The sequence below is a fragment of the Toxorhynchites rutilus genome, chromosome 1 (genome assembly GCF_029784135.1).
Source record: "Toxorhynchites rutilus septentrionalis strain SRP chromosome 1, ASM2978413v1, whole genome shotgun sequence".
NCBI classification, from domain to species: domain Eukaryota; kingdom Metazoa; phylum Arthropoda; class Insecta; order Diptera; family Culicidae; genus Toxorhynchites; species Toxorhynchites rutilus.
In genome coordinates, this window is record NC_073744.1 from 33,513,794 (window position 1) to 33,539,545 (window position 25,752).

Here is a 25,752-nt window from a genome sequence, read left to right on the forward strand (position 1 = left end):
GCCCAGTCCGATCCAGAGTGGACTCTACGCGCCACCACGATGACCCAGTTGAATGGTTGAATAAATTTAATTAAAGTATTCTCCGCTGCAAATGGGAGCCCCTCTCCCGGCAGAGTGACGTTCGTGCAACACATAGCTTTATGTACACTCACACTCAGTTAGACTTTTTAGTCTGTTTCAGTCCCAGGAAAAACTCTCCCCCGACGTTGGCTTTAGTTTGGCGACAACATCCAACCGAGGAGATAGGGACAAGCTTCTATTACGAAAATCGTCTCTCAGTTTTCACATTCGCATGCCCCTCTGACGAGAGTGAGTGGCTTAAATTATTGGAAGTCCACACGACCGTCACATGCAGCACACCGGGCTAATCCTGGATTGACTGGTCGTAAAATCCGTCTGTGAGGTCAACGTAAAAACCCTCGCCTGAACTCGGAATTTAAATACAGGAAGTGAGTCCACCGAGCGCAGCTCCAGCGCCAGGGGGATAACTCTCAATTAAGCGCGTGTAGTGAATGCATAATCAATTTCAGCAATATGTTGTTGCCTTATAATGGTTAGCAGGCTGAGTGTGGTGACTCTGGGATGTGTGAATGTTGGTTTATTAATCCATATTTGGCTAATTCCTTTCATTTTTCGGTGGCACTAACGTTCTTAACCCTCTAAGATCCAATTTTTTTATTCGTCTAAAAAACCATTCCACTTTTATCTCGAATTTCCGATTTTCAACATTGAATACTCCTAGCAGAAAGCTACAAGCATAAAATCAATGTGTATGTGTTATAGATGAAAATATTCTAAAGACGTTCTAGTGGGGGTGAACATTGAAAATAATGTCTGAATAGTTTGAAAAGAAAATCCGTGAAGCCCGTCTAAAGGCGGGGTTGGGTTGTAGAGGGTTAATAGAATTTCTCTATAATAAACCGTGCATCATATTTGTTTCTAACACTCGGTTGAGATTTCTACGCCGAATAACACGCCTTGAGGGTATTGAAGGTAGATCCTAGAATCTCGGATATGGGAGCCACAGACTGGCAACTTGTAGCTTTAATTTCCGTCCCCCCACTCCCCTCTCCACGAGTGGGCGGTGGAAATGATTGATGGAAAAGGACAATTCTGGCAGCATGATTGATTCAATCACTTTGTCTTCATCTGAACTTGGAAAAGGCCTGCCATTCGTCGGACTAGAAATAATTAACTTTTGTCTTGTTCATTTCACAAGACTTTTTTACGCTCAATAGACGATCGCTCTCGAGACTCTCTCGCTTGGGGGGAGCTGTGAAAAACTGTACCTGTGAAATCACTGTTCACACACACCGACAATGATTGAACGTTTTTTTTTTTATGGCGAACATTCATGTCTAAATATGCCCTACCCTACATATATCAGTTTGTTTTATGTTGGTCCTTTTCTTCTTTCCCCAGAACTCGGACAGTCGTGCCTAGTGGTGGAAGATTGTCGTCAATATGCCTACACGTGTGACAACCAGAGCAGAGCCTGCGATTGTTCCGAGGGGTACCGACCGGACGAACCAGCCAAGATATGCGTAGGAGGTGAGTGAACGGTGTCGGGCAAACGTTGTTCCTGAGTCAGAATGATTCCTTAAAATCACTCCAATAAGCTACGTATTAAGCAGCACATTGTTCACCAAGAGAGGGTAAATTATACCGTAACAGGTGATCATCAAAATTCATTCATGCTAATATTCAAAACGTATTCAATTGAGTAAATACCGTTTGTCGTAAGCGAGTTTTCATGGTGACTTTCTCCAGTGTCTCCTGGCTTTGGTCGCACATGCTTTCATTTGTCAGTCCGAAGTGGGTTTCGCGTATGTATGGACGGTACCGAAGGGTCATTCTGCATTGAACACACGTTCACTTCTCGAGTATCTGCCGTATCCGGCATTCTATCCTCCGTGTTCTGGGACAAACGGAACAAGTATTAAATTGGGAGGCTTGCACGCATCGCAACCCAAAGGGAACACAGCTAGTGAAATCATCTTATCACCATTAGGGTAGACCGGCAAATGTTGAACAGCTGAGACGCGCATATTCATATTTTTATTTTATTTTTCCGGGATAAGTCATAAAAATGTTATTTTGTATGTGTACAAGTCCATTGAATACAGATTTATGTTCATATTTCCAGTCTCCGGGATTAAAGATGGATCGCTACCTCTACACATTGCACCTTCATCTATTGTCGACAATTATGTCGTTTGAATTTGATACCACCATGGGTGGCGGCAAGGCAGCTGCTTGATAACTTATTTGGGAACCTCTAACCAACCTGTTCGAAACTACTCCCCCTCTTGGAGACCCAACGTCCCGATGCGTTTGATTTCATAGTTCCATATTGAGTTGTGGCTCCTGATTATTATTTGCTGATTTTAGTGAAAATATCCTTATTCTGAAATTATTGGTTTTCAATAAAAAAAAAAAAAAATTGATAAAAAGGCTAAAACTGCATGTGGAAATTCCCACTGTTGCGACAGTGAGTTGCTTATGATTTCGTGTTATATCTTCTTTAAAGTACCTTTTTCAATTTGCAGGTCATCCATTTTTTTTTGTTTTTTCGAATTTCGGAAACTTGATTTTTATTAAAATTAAGATAAATTTGTTCATAATTTCTTCATCTTCTAATGTTTCTAAGGCAAATTCTAATTCGTCAGGATATACAATAATGTGTATTAATATTATTTTCTGTTTTGCTAGATGAATCGATTCTCTAATGCATTCAATATGGATATTCAATTTTCAAGTGAACGGAGTTTACATTGATATTGAGTACTTGTTTAAGTACTTTCAAATCCCTGCTGTAATCGGTTTCATTTCTATTTTCTATCAATTTTTACGTAGGATTACGTCTTTCATTTCTGTACCGGGGCGAAAGTACAAAGTTTCGAAAACTAGAGAGTGACGCTGGGGTGCAAGGTTTTGAACGTTAATAGCTCTTTAGCGGTTGAAAGGAGGGGTATAATAATCACTTCCTTCGAAAGATAAAATGACAAAGAGTTATATGATTGTCACTTATTGATCCAAAAAATCGTTTCAAAATCTATCTCATTGATGATAATTGCTTTTGTGGTGATCGAAATGTGTTCCCGAACACGGACGCATAATCAAGCCAACTGGAGAAACCGTAATCGCGGATATGTGCAGGCTGTGAATTCTGTCACTCGCTTGCAAATGCGCTCGAACAAAGGAAGATTTGCGCATTCAGTTTCAGTGATGTAATCGTATCCAAGAGCATCAGTTACTATTCTGCTTCCGCGTGGAGTGGTCATGAAAACTCTCGTGTTTTATTCTAACGAAAACAAAATGGAATTATGTTTCAAGCTTCATCAGTTGCTGTTGCAAAGCCACGCAAACCAAATGGTTCTTTTCTGGACCACCAACAAGTTCGAAATACAGGTCGGACTCGATTATATACAGACTCGATTATATGTAATTTGATTATATACAACTTTGGACTCGGATCCAATTTTGTTTTTTTTTATATTTCAAATTTAGCTTATTTCATGAAGAAATGTAACCTTTCAACGTTAAGGTGAAGTTTAAGTGGGTATTACGTGTACAGTGGGGTAAAAATAGTGAGTTTCGAAGATTTTGCTTGAATTTTCACCAGGAATCGTTTATATCGATATTGCAGCCAAATTAAGAAAGATAGAAGTTGTGCGTCAAAGAACAAATTGTAGAGCGGTTAAAGAACTTCAATTTAATTAATAGAAACAATCTAGTTTAATATGAATTTTCAGGAAGAACTTAATAATAACACATTAAAAATTATTAACTTTTTAGTTTTTCACTTCCAAAATGTTATTCAAATCCACTAATTTATCCTGTACTAAATTTTCTCATCTTTCAAACGAAAAAAGTTCTATAATTCTGTCAATGTTGAAATTCGAACATATGCGTAGGAGGATTTTTTTCAACAAAAATGATCGTCTATCACCTCCTGAGAGAATGTGGATAAATTATTTTTTTCCTGTGAGAAAGGTGCTTTCTGACTTCAAGGGGATGAATCAAAAATCAAATTCCTCTTTTATTTTCAAAAAACGAAAAATACATGAAAAAAAAAACAAATAAAGGAAAAAAATTGACTCGATTATATACAGTGAAAAGAAATCAAAAACTCTATATAATCGAGTCCGCGCTGTATTTGATTACCTGAGGTGCAATTCTGAAGATATTTTGAATAAAAATCGGTGTATTCGGACCGCTTGAATCAGCGGGCAAAAATGTTCGTATTAATTTCACGAATGACGAAAAGCAAACAAAGGCGCGGATTGCGTCAAGGCATTCCAATATTCTGGTTTTGACTGTCATAAGGTTAGGTAAAAGATATTGTTTAATGAAAAAAAAATATATCACGCCAATTCAACATTCATAGTAAAAGTAGTTGCTTCCGTTTCAAAATACCCCAAATTGCCCCGGTGTACCTTAAATATTTTTTTAGCGAAAGATAAGGAATTAAGTTTGGATGAATTTTAACAAATTAAGTTGAAATTTCACATGAAGCTTCGATTTAAAATATGCTAGAAAATGGCGGAAAATTTAGTTAACATGTTGAGTGCCACTGTTTTAGAGCGATTCTATGGAAATTATTAGTGCCATCGTTTCTTATCGCAGTGGAAGGTATTTTTGTTCGAAAAGGAATGCTTATAAGCTTATATGCATATATTAGTTACCTTTATTATCATCTGTTATACTGTCAGTCCCCGGTGACTGACGCAGCCTGAGCAAATTTTACTTTGAATTCTGGTGAATTTCGATTTTCTGGTAGTCATATGGAAACTGAGCTGGTTTTTTATTGGAATGTGGAGGTAATTTTGATTTCAACTACAAATAATATGGTAAATCTTTATTAAGGACTTGCAAATATGTATTGAACTGGAATTTTACTGAGCCTAGTTTCAAATAGATCCAAGCAAAATTTACTTGCATAGCAAGCATTTCTAAGATCGTCCAACACTTGGGCTGTGTTCAATAATTGGCGAGCTACCCTTTATGTGTATGTTATGTGTTATGTGCCAAGGGAAAATCCGTCCGAGGGCAGGTGTGTGTGTGTGTGTGTGTGTGTGCACATACGTAAGCATTCAGCCAACGTTCACCGAATTGTTCGTCACACTGCAAACATGTGCAATCAATTTTGCTTCCTTGAAAATTTTATATTCATCTCATACGATTCCAGTACATTTGTTTATCGTTTCTGTCGGAGCTTTTATTTGCTGGTGCTGCTGCTCATCGCCGCCCCATTCTTGCAGTGTTCGATGTTTTTCTCACCCCCTTGCTGATGTATGTGCAGAGGGTACAGAGGAAATGTATTTAAATTGTGTTATTTGTTTGTACGCTCGCGGAATAACCGTTTCGATGTAGCTGACTCTTTTTCTTCTCGCACCCTCACTCATTCTTCGCAACTTCGTTTGCTTCGAAGTTGTCATTGTTGGTGACTTTATTGTTGTTTCCGCCCTCTACCCGTCGGATTCCCGGAACCACATTTGCGTTTCGGGGGAGAATTCCGAAGATGGGACAAAATAGACGTGAGAGGCCTTATCTATTCGCTTCGGTTTGCACGTGAAAACCATCAACTGTTTACTCTTAGTTACCCTTTCGGTGTGAAACGGGGTGAACATAAAAACTTCACTGCGAGTGCAGCAGAACGTCACAATCAGACGCCCGGAATTCGAGCCCTAGAGGGATGGGTTGCATTCATGTGTGGTAAATTCGCACTAAATGTTATCGGAATAGAGCGTGTTTTCTGGGGTTTCGTGTATTGCAGACCATGTAGACTATTGTCGAATTTCGGTTTAAAAAAGACTAGACTCATGGGAGGAATGTTTGTGGAATTCTTCCTGTTGAGGAATCGTGACATTGAAAAAACGTTCTTGTTTTGATTGCCTTTTTTTCAATTTACTGATTGGTATGGATATAAATAAATTTCTGTTAAATTTCTGTTAGTTCCATTTTTTTCACGATGTATTATCGAACTTATTCTAGTTATTTTAAACAAAATAAGTAAAACAAATATTGTTCAGCTGTTAATTTCCAATAACAAGTTGGATTATATACAGTTGAAAAATGTTTCATATACAGGTCGAACCCGATTATATACAATTTTGATCTCGATTATGTACAGTTTAAGAAATAAAATCAAATATGGCTTATTTTGAGGAAAAAGGATTTCAACGTTAAGGTGAAATTTAATTTGTGGAGTAAAAATCGTGATTTATGAATATTTTGTTGAAAAAAAAAAGTTCAATAACTCTGTCATTATTGAAACTAGACCATACAGTGACTCAAACTCAAATTCGTATCCCACCATGCAGATCTTTTACCACTAGTTTTGATAGTCGCAAACAAGCTTCATAACTTTTGAACTACTGAACCGATTTAGATGATCGATAATTGAAGCCAATAAGTTAGCCTACCATTAAAAAAATATTGAACTTGCAAAAAAATGAACTTTATTTTCGTAATTATTGTGAAGTCGTTTTTTATTGTATTAATGGCTTTAAACTAGAGAGTTGTATATTTTTTATATTTTTTCTTGAAAGCTGAGGATTTTACATAACATATGTCGATATCACAGATGCTATATTTTTTGCTATATTTAACATGTTTCAGTCTTCGTTCAGTATTCCTAAGTGACTAGACTAAACCTATGCGACCAAAATCCAATTTTCCTGCAAGTGTGATATTTTTTTGAAGAAGCTCATTGGCTTCAATTTGATATGTCGATCATTTAAATCGGTTCAATGGTACAAAAGGCCTGAATGTTTAAAGAAAGTCTTCTTCTTCTTCCCCTTAAATGACTTTAACGTTCCTAGGGGAACTTCGCCGTCTCAACGTAGTATTACTCGCGTCATTTTTATTAGTACTTAGTTGAGATTTCTATGCCAAATAACACGCCTTGAATGCATTCTGAGTGGCAAGCTCTAGAATGCGCGTGACCACAGTACATATCGGAGAAAATTTCTTTGACGAAAAAATCCCCCGACCAGAACGGGAATCGAACCCGAACCCCCAGAATTTCAGGTGTGACGCTAACCACTCGGCCACGGGAGCACGTCATTTTTGGAAAAAAAAACGGGAGTAAAGTCATTTTTGGGAAAAAGTGAAAAAAGTTGATTTTTCCACCCTAAAATGGAAATGGTCACTCTGAAGAAAAATTAAAAACTACGGGTCTAATATTTTGCAATAAAGAATAAAACTACCACTTTTCATAGAAATCTGAGAACCACTTTATATTTTTTTTTTAATTCTTTTTTTGAGAGGCTTTCAGCCTCCTGGGCTGGTTCGGCTCTGAACCACTTTATAGGTTTGACATGGAATGGTTTTATATTAGGGTACCAATAAATGTATGGGAATTGACCCTTAAATTTCAAAATATTATCCTATAAATCTCGTCTCGTAAAAACACCCTATGCAAATTTTCAGCTCAATCGGATTTAAGAGAGAGTGGTGCAAAGCGGTCAAAGTTTAAGTTTTTTGAAAATCGAAAAATCACCCAAGTGGGGAGTATAGGAAATCGTGGTCATCGAAGAAGTTTTGTAATGTCAAACGTCTTAAAATTGCATGAAACGTCGAGATATACTGTCATTTCGAAAAAAAAAAATTGTCAAAAATCGACACTCTGGGGGGAAATGTATGGTTTTGGGTGCCAATGAAAATAGTTATCTGTATTTTTCATTCGGAACATGCTGCTAATTGTTGATTTGCACGATAATATACTCTATGCAAAATATTAGCTCATTTTGGACTTAATTCACTTGTGTCTCAGACGTTAAAATTCCAGTTTTTTGAAATCCGAAAAATCACCGAAAATCGAAGTTTAAAAAAAATCGGTGTCAATTTACATGACACGTCGTGGTTAAGTCTCAAAATTGACGGCATTTGAAAGGGCATATTTGACTGTGCATAATGTGACATTTTCAAAACTATGTTTTTTTTTGTGTTCGGGTAAATTAATTTTAAAATCATGAGTTTCTAGGTAAAAAACATCAAAGTTATTAGGATTAAAATATTGTCAAGTTCTGCATCGCTAAGTGTTCGTTATGATAACTACTAAAAGTCGTCCCAAGACAATTTTGATGTAGAATATGAAACGAAAAATATAAAATAACTGGAATTACAACATTGTTGAACAGTGTTCATCGATATCTGTAAAGATAGGGAAGTTGGATTTTTGATTTCACCTAAAATTTTGGTCACCCTGTTTTTGACAACATTGAAATAAGTAATAACTTTATCGAAGACAGTTTTTGTCTAGAGAGTAAATATCTTCCACAAAGTTGTTTTGAGAGCTTTCTATCTGAGTTGCATTACAGTGACCATGAAAATAGAATTAATATTTCAAATTCTACATCAAAATTGTCTTCGAGCTTATGAAGACCAACATTTTGCAATGCAGAACTTGTCTATATGAGTAGGAACTCAATTTTATTGATGGTTTTTCATCCAAAAAGTCATGATTTAGAATTCAATTTATTCAAATACAAAAAATATTATGGTTTTGAAAATCTCACATTATGTAGAGTGGAATATGTTTTTTCAGATGCCGCCAATAACTATTTTTTATGTTTGCCTCAGAGAGAATTACAAACAAATGTAGAGAGTTTTTTTTTTTGGAAGAAATATCAATAACTTTGAGTAGAGTTGAGATATTGACAAGTTCTGTATTGAAAAATGTTTATATTAGTAAGCTCTAAAAGTCTTTCGAAGACATTTTGCATGTAGAATTTGAAATACAAAAGTAAGAGCAAAAAAAAATTTTTCGGTTATTTAAAGAGATAGAAAAAAAAACTTTGTTCTGCAAAGAACTGAGGCTAACTGAGGCTACAATATTGTGGAACTATGGTTTTTTTTTTATCCCATTTATTTATTTAAGGCTCATTAGCATTTTAGCTGTAACAGAGCCGAATTTTAATCTATAATTAGTACATCACACAGTTGCCGTTCGCCAGTATTCCTTCTATACCATTACATATGGTACATTCACACAGTAGCCATTTAGGCGTAAGAGTATTCTTTCTGTTCTTCCATTATCCAGTTGGATCACCGGACAGCGGAGACAGTTGATTGATCATTGTTGAGTTATTTATAGAACAGCAGCCCGATGTGTTTTGCAGAGCAGAGCAGTTGTATGGATGAATCGATCTTATTTCGACCGTGGATCGATCTCCATCGCTGATGATTGTTGCGTGGACGTAGCTATTCTGTAACAACACAAAGATGGTCAATGAGGGTCCTGAGTTTTGAACTCACGATCGATCGCTTACTAAGCGAACGCGCAACCAATGTGGCTACGGAGACCCCCCAGGAACTATGGTTATCTGTATCCATAAATACAAGAAAATTATATTTTTTTCTTATATCGAGAATTTTGGTCACCCTATTTTTGATAACAGCTCTATCAAATGTAACAACTTGGTCGAAGATTGTTTTTGTGTAGAGAATAACTGTCATTGCTAATTTCCACTGAAATGCACCTCCTCCAATGCACAATGGTTCGTGCATTGACTTCAGTTCCAACTAAGAGTATGAACAACGACTTTTCCAATATTGATCTTGAGTGATAAAGCTAATAGTAAAGCATAGTAACGCTAACCAAGGCACCTCAGGACCAAATGAAATCGGCTATCCCATGTTGAGAAATCTGTCAATCGTGTCTGATAGAAAAAACTTTTATTGAAACTTTATAATGAGGTATGGTCCAGCAGGAACATTCCCAATTGCTGGAAAGAAGGTTTAATTGTTTCACTCTCGAAACCAAACTAAAACCAACATGTTCCGAATAATTTCCGACGTATCTTTTGAGTTTTGTCAGAAAAGATCTAGAAAGGATAGTGAATCGATCGCTTAAAGACATTTTTAGAGTCTAATAAGCTACTCGATCCAAGACAGCTAACTTTTCGTGCGGGAAAATGCACGGAAGATCACCTCGAAAAATTGTCATTGACGTTATTGAGAAAAATCTCCACACGGATGTGGAATCACCTGATTATTCCACCAATGCAATCCCTTTCTGCAATAATTCCAGATTATGTAAAAATACTTTTTTATGCAGAAATAGTTCAAAATGATGTCGTAATACCACCGCATAGACTGTTAAAACCCCTAATTGATAAAAAAATATTCATAATTTAGATGTAATTGCTCTCTTTTGCGTTCAAAAACATTGCTTAAATCTGCTTGTTATCAATTTTAAGTCCATCATTTCAAAATAACGGAACGTGTGTTTCGAAGAATGACGCAGAAACTCATCCATATAATGAACCCGAGTACAAGAACTCATTTTGGCTATTCTCTTCGTTTCATGTCTGAAAATCGGTACTGACAAAAAAAAACTCATCAGCCATTGGCAGACGGTGCAACTACGACAGCCACTGCATCCCGAATGCTTACTGCAAGGGACAAACGATCTGTACGTGCAAACGGGAATTTGGATATCCCTCGTTGGATAAATGGTCATGTCAAGGTAATTTATCAAAATCTTTCCACTCCCGGATTTATACTGCTAGACGGAGTACTTCGGATGACTGATGGGAGGAAATGGTGCTGCCATGGGAAGCAAATCAGTTCCTTCGCGTTGCCGTCGATGATCTCGAGCCAGTTTTTCGTAAGTTTTTCTGCAGCTCCCGAACTTAAATGATAGGATTGATTGGAAATGTCACTAGAAACGAGGCAAATTTCCACGGAAGAACGAACGTGTCGTCCTTCTGCAATCGCAGTCACTTTCCCACTGCACAGTCAATCGATCCTCTTCTTGAAAAGTATTCCATCCAATTGAAAAAAGCAGCATCCTGCGCCCATTATCCCAGCTCAAGTATCTGTCCGGAGTCCTCGCGCCACCCACAATGTTCCCCGATCACTAATTTATCCCATTGATTACAGTGTCAGCAGCAGGAGCAGCAGCAGCCGGCTTGTTCCGGTCGTCAATGCAACTTCGGATGCCGGCGGGGTTGATGGCGCCTCTGGGCGCACCAACCGGAGCAATCATTATTCCTCTAGTTCTCGTTAGCAGCTGGCAGTTGAAAATAAATTTATTTACAGTTTGATTGGATTAAAAATAAGCATTAGCGATCGAAGCAGCGAACAGACGCCTGCCTCCACTCCGGAAATGGGTACTAAGTGTGGATCCCGTCTTGCATCGCATCGTCTCGGTCCTCCGATCGGTTAAGCTGGGAATGCCTTCCGGAAATAGTTCCGTCAGGAAGAACAACGTGTTTCTGTTGCTAGTGCTGCCACTGCCGCAATCATACATTACGTATTGGCGCAAGACATTCTATTTTTTGTTGTTGTTTTCATTCAGAAATGGCTCTCGGCATCTCTACAGCCAAAATTTCAATCGCGATATGCACTGGTAAAAATTGACGTGAGAGGTAACAATATAAATTTTAGATAAGAAAAAATAAAAACAAAACTGAGCACAGAGTTAAAATAACTCATGGCTATTATGAATCTTTTAAAACCAACAACAATAGCTTGTGTGAGACCAAGACCGAAAATCTCCCTTTCGCTCACAGTGTCTCATTGAGCCTCGGATTTGCAGCGGGAACAATTGCAACACTTTTCCCGAGCCATCCTGAGGGGCCACCGGATGGACGCCAACGACGCTTTCCAATCGGAGCCCCAGCTGCCGAAGGAAAATCGAAATAAGATTAGCTCGCACGTTTGCAGATAGAAAGCTGCTGCCGCTGGTGTCGACTCGTCGCCATCACCGATATGGGTGCCACCGAAAACGGGTTGGACAACGCGAGAGATTGGAAACTGGGTCTGTGCTGCCGGGCAAAACCAAACAGAGAACGTTTCCACATTTTATCCAACTTTACACAGCAATCAAGAATTGCATTTCTCAAACCAGCGTTCCTTCTCGAAGGAGGAAAGTGGAAAGACGACGGAAAGCGTTACGGCATAAATTTTTCCGAAATACTTCCTCGAAAGCTATTTGCTCAATAAAACCAATGTTGAATTTACGTGTTTCTGAAGAATTTCATTATGCTCGCTAGATCCGTCGTGTTACATCGATCATTGCGCTCGCTGAATATGATTATGCTGCAGGCAGTGTCCGCAGCCGCTCGAGTCTGTACATACTAAAGTGTAGGAAAACATATTTGCAAATCTGCGGGATGTGTATTCTAAGGTAATATTGGAATGACATACATTTATCAGATAATATAAAAATATCTGTGAAGCAATATCCTGGGCTTACCTTGGGTGATGATACAGTTCGGCCAATTCATTTTTTCTTTCAGTAGAGATCAAATGAGTTCCTAATAGCGATAATTGGAGTTTTAAGAACATTGAGTAGTCAAAAGAAATAAACAGGGTGTCCAGGAAACCGATGCCACCGGGTCAAGAGGTCATAAGGTCATAAGGTCATAAGGTCATCTTATAAGAACACACAGGTAAAGATGTTTTTGAGCGCACAAAAATCGCATGAAAAGTCTTACAAAACATCACGAATAGTTTCAAAAATATTGGGTGTGCAACCTACTACATGGGCTGAAAAGTACAGGGATTTTTCAACAGATGGCGTCACTAAAAAATGAACAAGATTCATTTCGAGAGGTTCATCTGGCAGTAGCGTATGTGTGAAGTTTCATGACATTTCGTTCATTTGTTCACAAACTACAGCTGTTCAAGTGTTACTACCTGAGCATTTGTATAGAAAATACGAAGAGGAATATCGTATTTTGATCAAATATTGTTTTTTGATGGGAAAAACTCCTGGTCAATCAATGCAGTGGTTGACGAAATGTTATTCCATTTCTGCTCCTTCTAGAACAACAGTTAATCGATGGTTTAGTGAATTTAAAAAGGGCCTAATAAGCACTGCAGATGCACCTCGCTCTGGAAGTACATCGACTCGTTCTCAACGATCGTAAACAATGATTGGTGACTCTAATGGTGACTCTGCAATATCCGATCGATAGGGTTTATAGTAGTCAAAGAGCGTCCGAGTCAGACGGATGACGGATCTCTATAGTAGCATGCCCAAAAAAAAAACCTGAAACGAAGTGTACAGTCTACCAAAACTCATGCTCAAGCCCAAGAGCGTCCGAGTCAGACGAAAACGTTTGAAGGCTCGCTCCGAGTTCGTTTGAAATGCAAACAGAGAATGCAACATCACTGAGAGTAACTCGACAAGCTATTTCTAAACGACTCAAAACCGCAGGACACATCCAAGAGGAAGGAAATAACGTTCGATACGAATTGAAAGCGAAAGTTGTTCGCATCAATTGATAGGAATTGTTAGGAAAAAATTTATTCATTGTGATACACTCTGTCCAACTTCTATAAGACCACCCTGATTCTATTTCGTTGCAACACAAACGGTTAGAATTTCAACAAGATACATTTATACATTGTTGAATGCCTAGAATAAAGTATATTTAACGTCAGTTTCGTTTAAAAGAGTTGTTTGTTTATTTATTGTGCTTAAATATGATAATTTCAGCTGTCCAGTTTGTATAATACCATTTCAAAATTCATAAGGATTATCAATGAAAAATTCAAAACGATCGGCTGATTTACGTGTCAATAATTGGCAACCGTGCCATTACGTCTAATAACCCGAAAAATTCGTGTTGGAATACTATTTACCAAATGGTGCTGAACGAATTTCTCGATATTTTTCCATGTTTTCGAAATTGCGACCTTGGGTTCTTCAATCGTGGTGTACCGTTTTCCCTCAGTGTAGATGCTGCTTACACGAATCCCCTAAGTTTTTCAACAGGATTCAAATCTGGATAGTGAGCCGACCAGTCCAAAAAATTAGGTTTTTTGTCCTTAATCCATTACTTAGATTCCTCGCTGATATGAATAGTAGCATTGTTTTGCTGGAATGCGAATTTTTGTGACGATATCCACGCAAAAACGGTAGGAAAGAGGATTCCAGAATATGTATGTAATCCTTGAATGATATGAAAGCTGTCTTGAGCTTTCCGGTTGCACAGAATCCCGCCCAAACCATGCACGAGCCTCCTCCAAAATTCCTGGTTAAAAAATACTGTTCCTTCTTCCGTAAATCACGGCAGTAACCGTTGAAACCATCAAGATCATCCTAATTGAACTTTTTTTTGTCAGTGAAGATAACCTATACATTGAAGAACTTTTTGATATGGTATATGGTATGGTATGGTATAAATGTATTATTTTGAAAACATTCTTTCTCACAACATACCATGTCCACTGTCGGTTCATGTGAGCTTTGGCAAAACTCAGACGTCTTCCGATGTGTTCTTTAACGTTTTAAACGGTTCCTATTTCCCGCTTAGAAATGTTTCTTGTTCCCTAAAACCTCCACATGTCAAATGTGGTTCAGTTTGCTTGATTAGTTCTTGAATTATGCAGAAATTTGTGTTTCATTTGTATGGTTTCCGAGTGCATATGAATCAGACAGACAGACAGACAGATAGACGGACAGAAATCCATTTTTATATATATAGATAGGAGCTCAGAGTATTTGCAATATCAATATTCCCAGGCTCCTTGGATGAGAAGTTTGTGTTGAAGAACCCGTATTCCGCTGTTACTCTTGTTGCTACTTTTAGTCGGTACAGTTTGAAAAACACAAACCGGGCCAATAATAACGTGGGATTTAGCGCGTTTAGATAATGCTTGACAGCTCATAATTATTCAATTGTTTATCTCAAGAAAAATTAAATTCTCTTCATTGTGATATGCATCTACACTCTGTCCAAGGTTTTGTATTTGTATTGTCAAGTTTCTATTAGACCAGTTACATTTTTCCGTTGTTTTAGTTGTTTTGATCAATAAATGCCGAAGGGAAAAGTGCTTACGAAGAGAAGAGAGACAAATCGATACATTTCACCAAGAAAATGTTAGTATCACAGAAATTTCTCGTCGGATTGGACGATCCCATCAAGTAGTGCTCAATTATTTGACGAATCCTCAAGAATACGGTAAGAAGGAGAGAGCTCCACGTTAATCGAAGCTCTCTGACCGGTATAAGCGGGAAATAGGTAAAACAGCTTCGAATACCACAAAATCGCTTATGCAAATAAAGCAATATTTCAATTTAAATGTTACTCGGTGACAATTCATCAAGTTTTGCTAAAAATCCTCACATAAAGAGGGTTTAAAACGTTAAAGAACACATCGGAAGACGTCTGAGTTTTTCTAAAGCTCACATGAACCGACAGTGGAACATGGTATGTTGTGAGAAAGAATGTTTCCGACACTCCTCCTACCTTTCTGAAGAGGGTAGGGGGGAGGTCTGCCATAGAAATGAAACATTTTTGTTAGAAATACTAGGAATTTTATAGTAAAAGGTAAATTCAACGGGGTCAATTAGAAGATCAATCAATGAACAGTTCTGCGATTGGACCCATGAACTTGCTCATAATAAGAAAACGTGGATGTTTGAAGGTATTGATAACAAGACGCGGGACGAAGTTTGCCGGGTAAGCTAGTAAATAATAAATAACGGTACTATGTATAGCCAATGATTATTAGCGTAGAACAATAAGAGAACAGTCAAGACGCTAAAAAATTGTTAAAATATAAATAAATAAATAATCAATTGTACAGTATCAGACAAGACAATAAAACCACTCTAAAGCAAAATATTCAAATGAGCTTGCAACCGCCAATTCAAATGAAGCATATGCGACACCCAGCGGCGAGCATTAGCACCAGTAAGACAAGACGCAGTTTATTTTGACTGTTTTTGGAAGAAGACTAGATGTTTCACGGAGACACTTGGTTTAAAACAGGTCCTAGTAAGTTTTTATCATGTTAACAATAAACTTTTAAGATTTTAATTCGTAAATTTTACTGAAAACATCGAAACATGGGCCGCTCCTTTCATTTCACCAAACCGCAACGAGTTGTTATCCTTAAGATGGCCAAAGTGAATAGGAGACAGCAGGATTCCTGGGACGATCGAAATCATTTGTGCAGAATCTGCAGGATCGGAAAAAAACAAGAATCGACTGAACACCTCCGAAAAACCACAGCCAAGGATAGTGCTGAGATCAAACGAGTTTCCAATAAAAACCCGTTCAAGTCTACAAACAAAATCAGAGACCATCTGAACTTATTTGCGAGTTCCCGAACAATCCAGAGACGGCTTGTGAACCATTGACTTGATGGTAAAAGCCCCAGGAAGATTCATATGCTCACAGAGAAGTTTCTTCTAGCGAGATTGAAGTTCGCCAAATACTATTTCGATTAGGTAGGCCCAGAAAACAGCCAGAAATGGCAAAATGTACTTGACGGAACGAAAATCAAGTTGATCGGTTCTGATGGAAAAAGCTGGGAACAGCACCTTCCAACACGATGAATGACCATAGTAAATTCGAAATCCCGTCATCCTGCTACAGGCCGTGCAACGTCACGAACGAGTCGGATGATTCAACCGCTATCCTGACGCCTTATGCTGACCCATCAAGGGTGGCACGAATCAGCTTAATAAGTTTTGTTGGGAAACCATTTTTCAGCATTACCTGCTATAGTTCGTTTCGTTTAACTGAATCGTACGCAGCCCTGAATTCTTGAAACGGATGGTGAGTCCGCAGGTTGCACTCCCGGAATTTATCGAGGATTTGACGCATCGTGACCATTTGGTCCATTGTGGATCGTCCCTCCACATTGGTACTTGCCAACAAAGGATTCTTGCAACGGCCTCAGTCTATGAAACATGACGCGGAAGAGCATTTTATACGCAGAGTTAAGGAGAGTTATCCCTCGATAATTGCCACAATTATATATCGGGCAAATGAGTTCTTTCAACCAGTTCGTAGGTAGTTCTTCATCGGTCCATATTTGCTCGATAATCCAATGCATAAAACAAAGTAGCTGTTCTCCCCGAAATTTAGTAGCTCGGCAGATATGCCGTCCTTCCTAGCTGCTTTGCCGCTCTTTATCTGTTTCACTGCTTTCCTCACTTCATCTATGGTTGGTGGATCCACAGCTTGTCTAGCATCCTCAATCTCAATCCTTTTCCTTTCGACGGCTCCATCTTCACCATTCAACGACCCATCAAAATGATGCTGCCAACGCCTGGCTACCTCCGATTTATAGGTAATCAGGTTCCCTTTCCTGTCGTTGATCATTACAGAGGTTGGCACGGTCCGGTTCCTGTTACCGTTTATAGTTTTATGAAAGCTACTCACGTCGTGCCTGGAGAAGCAATCCTCCGCCCTCGCAAAAATTCGTTCCCAATGCTGACGTTTCTTCCGGCGATGGAGTCTCTTTTCAGCAGCTCTAGCACCACGATATCTTCCTCTGCTGTGACGTGTCACAATTGTAGCTAGCATGTGACCTCTGGCTCGGTTCTTCTAATCTGTGGCTCGCTATCACTTCGCGTCAAACCACTCATTGGGCGTGGTTGTCACTGTTGTGCCCAACACTTATCGCGCTGTGCTGCTGATTGTACCGTGGATATGCCTCTACTGTTCATTCATGTCTCCTATAAATTGATCATCGATCCGCTCATCACCTTTCTGTGAGTAGTCTTCTGCTACTCCTTCTGTTGATTACCGCTGGATGTACAACCGTATCTTCCTCGTTGCTCTTGATTTAAATACGTTGGACAGCCTGGCGTGGATCTTGCATACCACGAGATAGTAATCCGAGTCGACGTTTGGTTCCTCCGTTTGTGTGTCTCTCCAAGTGTGCTTCCGAATGTTCAAACCGGCAAAGTATGTGCTACAGATAGCCATGCCTCTGGCTGCGGCCTCAGACCATTGTTGTTTGTGGTAGAATGGAGGCTTTCTCTACCGATAACGGGGAGAATCGATGACGATCTCTATGTCATGTCCTGTAAACTATCCATACGTTTTTTCAAGGAGTTTTCAGTAGTTCAAAAGTTATAAATTTCTGAAAAAGTCTTTTCTTTGGGGAAAGAGGTTAAAAAGATTTTTTGGACCATCCCAAAATGGAAATGAAATCCTAATGAAAAACATTGAAAAAAATACAGGTCAGGTATGTTACGATAAGGAACAAAACAATAAATTTTCACGAAAATCTGAGAACCACTATACCGGTTTGGCATGGAATGGCTGAACATCAATCCTACGAAATAACACAATTCTTGATGGAGAATATATATTTTTGTGGTGCCAAAATATCTACGAAGCACACTTCATTATTCTGCCGAAAATAGTGATGTTTAAACGGTGCTAAATACTAAATTAGCTGAAACAATTTAGGCTTCCTATCCATTTAAGGTATATATTCAACTAGTCTCCAGCATATTTAACTGAATGAAAAAAAGTTAACATAACTAACAGGCTAGCGTTCCATTTAACCATCCATCCTCCGCATGTTACCGCTCCAATTAAATACGTTCTAGTGAAATCACGAATGCAACCTAGCATGTTTTTTTAATGATCATTACCATTGGAATTCAATTCCAGCAGTGAATCAATTAATTTAATTATCCTTTTCATGATTCCGTTTGGCCAATTTTTGCTACCAGAAACAGCAGCCACCACCGCCATAAATCCAAATAACATTATTTATTTAAAATCGCCCATAATTTCAATATGCGTTGCATTGCAACAGTCGTTCGAACGCCCGATAATGCAATTATTATTGGTCACGTTTCGGACCTCCTCCACCTACCGTTTGATGTTTCAGGGGGAATTCTACTGTTGAGACCCCTATTTCGGACGTTTTTTCGAGTTCTGTAAAAATAAAACAAAAAATACTTTTACCATCCATTCATTCATTATTTATCATTATCTGTCAACGATAAAACAAAAATTGAACGGAGAAAAAAATCAAAACTAGAATAGCTAAGGGCTGATGAAGTGAGAGGGTTGAAAAAAGCTCTGCCATAGCGTACACGATTCCAGCTCTTCTGGTTTTCTGAAACAAAAAAAAAATTGAACAGAAATCGAAAATCGAGAACATCGTGAAAATTGTCCAATTTTAAACGCTTATTGCTCAGCCATTTCATGATGGATTGATGAAATTTTTGCGTCAATCGATTTCGACATTCCATAAAAATTTTGTATATTGAAGAAAATAATATATGTCATGAAACTAACTATCGAACAATTGAAAAATCTCAACCCCTATCCTAACGGAAATACCCACTTCTGATTTGTCGAAATTGACGACACATTCGGCGGGTCAAATACATGAAAGTAGGGAGACCTTTTGTTCCCACCGAAATCTGTTCCCTAACAGAGACATCAAAACTAAGCTACCTGGGGGAAACCAGCATTGCAAATACGTGAAAGTAGGGGGGACTTTGGTTCTACCGGAATGTGTTCCCTAACAGAGACATTAAAATCAAATCATTATCAAAGAGTTTCACGATATAATTCTTCAAACATATCTAAAATCAACAGATAGCCTAACGGAATCCTACGTCAACTATGGGGTCGTGTTTCGGACACAACCCTCCTGTGACTTTTTTTTTGATTTTTTCAAATCTCTAGACTAGAATACTGCCTTAAAGGGTTGTCCTTACTTAATGGAAAGTTATTGAACGAAGCGGGCATTATGTTAATAAGGAATAGATTTTGTAGAGATAATCAAAAATGGAACAGGAATTTGTTTGGTACAACAAACTTTGATTACCATTAACGTTGTAACCGAAACAAATTGATAAAATCAACAAACACAAATTTCGTCTGATTTTCGCTGCTGCTGCCACCAACTGTTGATTTTGAGCAACGGGAGCGTCGAAGCAGGCTTAGCAACGGCATTTGGCGTCAAAACAACGTCGACCGTTTCCATAGACGCTGCTTGCGGAAGATTTTCTGTTATTTTCTGCACACTCTCATTAGTACCGAACATTAGCAGGAAAACGGCCACCAGCAATGGATTACCGATTCCGCTGGGTGCGGGATCGGCTCTGCAAAACCCTGGGCGTATACGAGCCACGGTACATCGAAACGGTACTGGCCGAGTTCTACGATGAGCTGGTAGCGTTCTTCGATGACGAAATTTCCGACCATCGGGAGGATCACAAGAGGATTTTTTTCGCCTGGCGGACCTTTTACGATAAGCTGGTGGAAGAGGAGGTTAAAGCACTGGAACCGGGTGAGAAAATTTATTGAAAAAAAACAAACATGTCTATTAATGTCCTTCTTTTTTTATTTTCGCACAGTAACTCCAGCTCCCGTCCCCGAACCGGAGCAAACGCAAACGAAAAAAGGAAAAAAAGGCAAAGGTAAGCGATGAATTCGATTGCCGAATAATGTTCAATTTTCCTCGGAACCAATGTTTCTATTTCCCACGAAAAAAATCGTGGGAACAATTGGGACAATAATTTCGAACGGGAAACATTATGCGGATCCACAGTGAGAAGAGCCGCTGGGATACATCTTGCTTCGTATCGGCGGATTTTCATATTTCCAGTCGGATTTGCCCCTTCTTTTTTCGCTCTATCAGAGCGTACGGAATGGAAACTCCGTTTGATTAAGTACGCTGACAGAGTGCGCCACTGCCAAGGTTCGTACCGAGGACCAGGCAAGGTGTGTGTGTATGATTTTCCGTTTTTCTTCCACTAAATCCGACGGAATTCATTTGCTTCCGCTGGTGATACATTCTACTTTCAATATCTCAATCTACTGACGGAAGGCCCAGAAAGGGATGCTTGGTGTAATAAATTGTTTTTTTTCTCCTCTTGTGTCTCCCGTTGTCTTCGCCCACTGCTGAACAAGATGATGGCTGCTAAGCCCCGGGTTAGAGTGTAATGCCTACGGATTACAGCGCGCGATGTAGGTGGTCCAGGTTTGAAGGATTGTTTCGTGAGGCGCTTCACCGGGATGCTGTGTTGCGTTTCTGACAATAGCTATACTTTGTGAGAAATGAATTGTCGGTTGTGCGTGTTTAGAAGCGGTAAAAGATTTGAATTTGGACGCGAATCAACCGCTACCTGCTGCTGTATATAGGTGGGTTCAGGAAAGAAGGGCTTCCGCGGTATTACTCCATCATGTGAAACCGGTCCTTGAAACAATTGCTTCATCACATTTTTGGTATCTGTAGATGTAGTGGACGAATTTCACGCAAACTCCACTACTGACCATTGACAGCAACATCTCAAATTGCAGTGAAACGTTGTGGTTGTATAGACATTGATCATTTGGGCAACATTACGTACTTGAAATCTTCTAAAAAAAATCAGCCTACAGGCGATCATTTTTTTGTGCGGGAGATGGGGACCGCACAAAAAAAATTGCGTAAAGAAATTGTACAAAACTATACCAGTAGCTTTGAAAAATCGTGTTCGGTACACAATTTGAAAAAAAAAACTTTTATTTTGTGCGGTATATAGGTACCGCATGAAAAAAGTTTCCCCAAGATAAAAAAACAAAAATCCGCGCCGTTGACCCTTCGAATTCCTTTTATTTCCTTGCTTAGCAATGAGACAGTTTGCCTTTTCGGTTGCGCGTGGCATTGTTGTGCTTTTAGTTGCATGATGAAACTTGTTGCTATCAGAAATTATGTCATGTGCAACATAGAGCAGGTGATGGAAAGATGGGAATGATTTGAGAAGTAGATAATTAAGACGCACATATGCTTTTTTCGCACTGAATTGCATAGAAAACATCGAAAAAAAACTAACGCACAAGAACAGAAAACACCAAAAATCGCACACAAAAACAGGTTTTCCTGTATAATCAATAATCACGAAAAAAATAATTTTCTCGCAAGTGTTATATTTTTCCAGATAAGTCTAGCTCTTGGCTTTAATTTCCATCATACATCATCATACAACATACATCGATCATCTAAATCGGTCTAGTAGATCAAAAGCTTTATTTTTTAAATTTTCTGCACTGAAGTATTTTTGCTTCGCTTTGCTGGTGTATTTTTGCTAAGACGAGGTGATTGGGTTTAATTTTATATGTCGATTTTAGAATCGATCCAATAGTTCAAAAGATACGATATTTTGAAAAATAGTCATTTAAGCAAGAAAGAGAAAAAGTGATTTTTCGGACCACCCTTAAACAGGAATGGTCACCCAAACGAAAAAATAAAAACACGGGTCTAATTGTTTGCGATGAAGAACAAATCTACCACTTTTCACAAAAATCTGAGAACCACTATATCGGTTTGGCATGGAATTGCTGTATACGGGTTCTGTTCAACAAGTATCGAGACTTTCGAATCTACGCGGGTTACGTATATTCGATTCTAGATTTTTTGGTGGCATTATGTTGGTACTCATGTCTCTCACTTATGCTGACAAGTACGGCTATTTTGAATGTTCAGTTAATTCTTTTCTATAATGCCACAAACAATCTTGAATAGAATTTACGTAACCCGCGTAGATTCGAAAGTCTCGATATTTTTTTAAGAGACCTCGTACATACATTTTGAAGCATATTTATGTCACAAAAATAGAGCATTTTTTTTGTTTATCAGGTGGACTTAAGTTCAATTATTTTAGGTATGTGTTTCTCTCATTTTGATTCACCACAAACACACACGGTTTTCTGCTGGTTTCTGTGTTGAGAAAGTCGAGTTTTGTTACCAATAAACATCACTGGCGGAATGTTGTGATTTTTTTTTTTTGAAAATTGTTGTGATTTTCTGTTCTTTTTTTGAAAATTTTGATTTTTTTAAACTTTTTTTTTTCGAAAAATCTTAATTCAAAAACTATAAAACCCACAAAATGTTGGTTTGAAAATGAAGTGTAGTAAATTATGTTTTCATTAAAAAACATTAAACACAATTAATTTTATTGAAAAATTCTAATATTTTGAAAATTGAAATCAATTTTCCTCAACCATTTGTTTTTTTAAATTATGAATCAAATATAGGGGAAGTGTTATAAAGACGGACACCTTAAACAAACATTGATTTTTTTCGTGAATTTCACAAAAAATATATAGCTACTTCACCACAAGTTGATAGCCTAGGTCAGTGTTGCCACATTTTTATCTGTAGAAGAGGGGTTAAACATCTTTCTCTTCTGTGCTTTTTTTTTCTTAAAATCTGTACCGAACGAAAATATTCGTTGTAGAGAAAAAACTAATTTATTGGCATGCAAAAAAAAAATCATTTATTAACTACAATACTACATTTACATTTGCAAGTCATTTGTGTATTTGATGATGCTTATACAGGTATACTTCGACATAACGTACATTTCACTTTCAAAATTGTACGTTGTATCGAATTGTACGTTATATCGAAGCATAATAAAGTACTCACAAACGTAGTCTATAATACATTATTGTGTTGCTGTTTTAGTAAAGTTAATGAATAACTTCAATCAGAAGACGAAGCCAGCCTTTCTCATGATGTTTCCCTTCGTACTGTTGATTGAAGCTTGATTCATTTAGAATCCGGAATCACAAAACCAGCTGTATTTCGGAATTGATTGAAGGCACAAAACTTGTTTTAGCATCACAATATGGATAATTCATTGTTCTATCAGAAAAAAAGTATTGAAAAAAATTTTCCTTCACACTTTGGAAATGTGTACGTTATATCGAGGTAAAATGTACGTTATATCGAGTGACGTTATATCGAGGTTACGTTATAACGAGGGTACGTTATATGGAAGTTTCCCTGTACATAGTTTTGTCTGAATCTAGATTGCATACTATCATTCGTTAAAATTTTCGAGCTGCCGGCATGATGTTTAATCATAACTATGAACTCAAAATAACGTTGCTGAGCTAATTTCGATGCTTATTTTTGTTCTGATTATATTCGGAAAAAATTCGCTCGACAGTTGCCGAGGAGTGAGGCATAGTGAAAACGTTACGAACAAGACATCGATGCGCCAAAAATGCGAGCCAACGTCAATTCATTTCAGACATCCGATTTTTGTCCACAAATTCTGCATATGTTCATTTTCTGAAACTGTGGTTTCCTTACGGTGTAATTTTATCTTTAGGGTGCGGAATTCATTCTCCAGGTCTTATATATTTCCATCGTGGAAATATATAAGCATGCGACACTAATAAATGAAGTTCGAATGAGCTAATATTTTGCAGAGGTTATATTATCGTGCAAATCAACATTTCGCAGCAAGTTCCGAATGAAGATAACTATTTTTATTGGTCCCCAAAACCATAATTTTCGTTTCGTATTCCGAAAAAAAACTAAGTCCCAGAGTGTCGATTTTTAACTTTTTTTTTTTGAGATGACAAAAGATCTCCCTTAAGTCCGATTGAGCTGATATTTGACATAGGGTGTTTTTTCCAGGTGGTGAACGTTTTTTACGGGGTAACTTTTTGAAATTCAGATGATCATTTCCATTGGCACCCTAGTGCCCATCCTCCAATGTCTGGATTACTTATTAGAAATTATAAGGGCCACATATATTTTATTTGTAAAGAAAGTTTTTCTTAAAAAAATCGTTTTGAGAAAAATGAAAATGAATTGAAAAATGTAATTTTCAAACAAAATATTTTGGTATTTTTAGTAAAAATAATTTAATGTTACCTGCATTTTCGCTTAAGATATCAACCCTCCCATATTTTCCTTCCACACTCTAAGCCTCATCAAAAATAGTAAATGCCACTTTGCAATTACTATACGTTGACGTTGAGTGACCGCGGAGCTGCCAACAATTTTTTTCCTCCCTCAAATTAAAGCGCACTGCATTTGGACGACCAAAAATACCACATCGAAACGGAAAAAGATGAACCACCGGATCTGCATTCCGGTGGAGAGATATCCTCGAGGACACACACACGTTCTGCTGAGTTAATTTGATTTATTTACACTTTTTATCCCTCGGGCGACGAATGGCGTGATGCTCCACGAATGTTCCACTATATCCACGATGTGAGAGTTTGGGCGAGACCCTGGGGCCGGGACACTTTATCATAATTCAACGATTCCTTTTGGTTGCACCGCTATTCTGAGTCGGTCCAGTCTCCGAGCTATCGTGATGAGGTCCACAGCCACGACATCCATTGAGGGCACACTCAGGAGGAGGAAACAAAAGGGAAATTTGTTGGTGTGAATGAACCGACGCACTCACTACAAGAAAACCAGAAATATGACACAAAAACACACAGACACACACCCCAGGCAGTATGGTGTTCTTTCTCGCTTCTCAAGGGTTGGTTTGTCGGTCGATTGTTTGTTTGCGGGAATGGCTTCCCTGTTCAAGTGGTTCAAATTTAAAATTCAAATTTTTGTGAATTGCTGCATCGGGATAATGTTCGCTCGTTGGAATGAATCTGGCATACATTTTACTGAACCGAAAACATTGTTCAACACAACCTTCTTTTTTGTTCCTTTCCTGCTCCGCAATCTGTTTGTTAGGCCTTGCCGAGGATACTGACGATACGGGTGAGTTTTAATCACACTTTAAATTACTCGCTGCTTCACTCGGAATGCACTGACATGTTTTACTTGCACCCTTTTTTTCTCAGAGTCATTTTCGGTCTATTGTATTGAAATTGTTACATTTGTCGCTGCATTCTCTGATTGATATGTTTTATTTCCGCAGGCAAAAAGAAAGCCAAACCGAAGAAGCCCAAAAAAGGTTAGTATAATCTGGTATGGTGTCAGATATGAGTTGTTCTACTTCTTTCTTTTTTCTTCTTTCTTCTTTCTTCTTTCTTTTTTCTTCTTTCTTCTTTCTTCTTTCTTCTTTCTTCTTTCTTCTTTCTCTTTCTTCTTTCTTCTTTCTTCTTTCTTCTTTCTTCTTTCTTCTTTCTTCTTTCTTCTTTCTTCTTTCTTCTTTCTTCTTTCTTCTTTCTTCTTTCTTCTTTCTTCTTTCTTCTTTCTTCTTTCTTCTTTTCTGGTATGGTGTCAGATATGAGTTGTTTCTACTTCTTTCTTTTTTCTTCT

General features: G+C 38.1%; 2 protein-coding genes across 5 annotated transcripts in view; both read left to right on the forward strand.

Moving 5' to 3' along the window:
- Positions 1-241: 241 nt before the first annotated feature.
- LOC129762612 (uncharacterized) lies at positions 242-11,623 on the forward strand. 3 transcript variants are annotated; one of them, XR_008740677.1, is made up of 4 exons: positions 242-449; positions 1,423-1,551; positions 10,355-10,477; positions 10,894-11,611. XR_008740677.1 is itself a non-coding variant. In XM_055761049.1 (4 exons), the coding sequence occupies exons 1-4, from the start codon at positions 535-537 to the stop codon at positions 10,963-10,965; spliced, it is 333 nt and encodes a 110-aa protein (XP_055617024.1). In that variant the 5' UTR covers positions 242-534; the 3' UTR covers positions 10,966-11,623. The 3 variants fall into 3 exon arrangements, 2 of the variants coding, with proteins under 2 accessions (XP_055617024.1, XP_055617023.1); XM_055761049.1 differs by having other exon boundaries at positions 242-553; positions 10,365-10,477; positions 10,894-11,623; XM_055761048.1 differs by having other exon boundaries at positions 242-553; positions 10,894-11,612.
- Positions 11,624-19,778: 8,155 nt separating this feature from the next.
- The window catches only part of LOC129763591 (dynein axonemal heavy chain 10), a 191,683-nt gene continuing 185,709 nt past the window's right edge, over positions 19,779-25,752 (forward strand). For both annotated transcript variants that reach the window (XM_055762828.1, XM_055762829.1), the window contains exons 1-4: positions 19,779-20,025; positions 20,093-20,155; positions 25,222-25,248; positions 25,409-25,444. In XM_055762828.1, the coding sequence (XP_055618803.1) occupies positions 19,803-20,025; positions 20,093-20,155; positions 25,222-25,248; positions 25,409-25,444 (349 nt within the window). In that variant the 5' untranslated portion in view covers positions 19,779-19,802. The remainder of the gene's footprint in view (positions 20,026-20,092; positions 20,156-25,221; positions 25,249-25,408; positions 25,445-25,752) is intronic.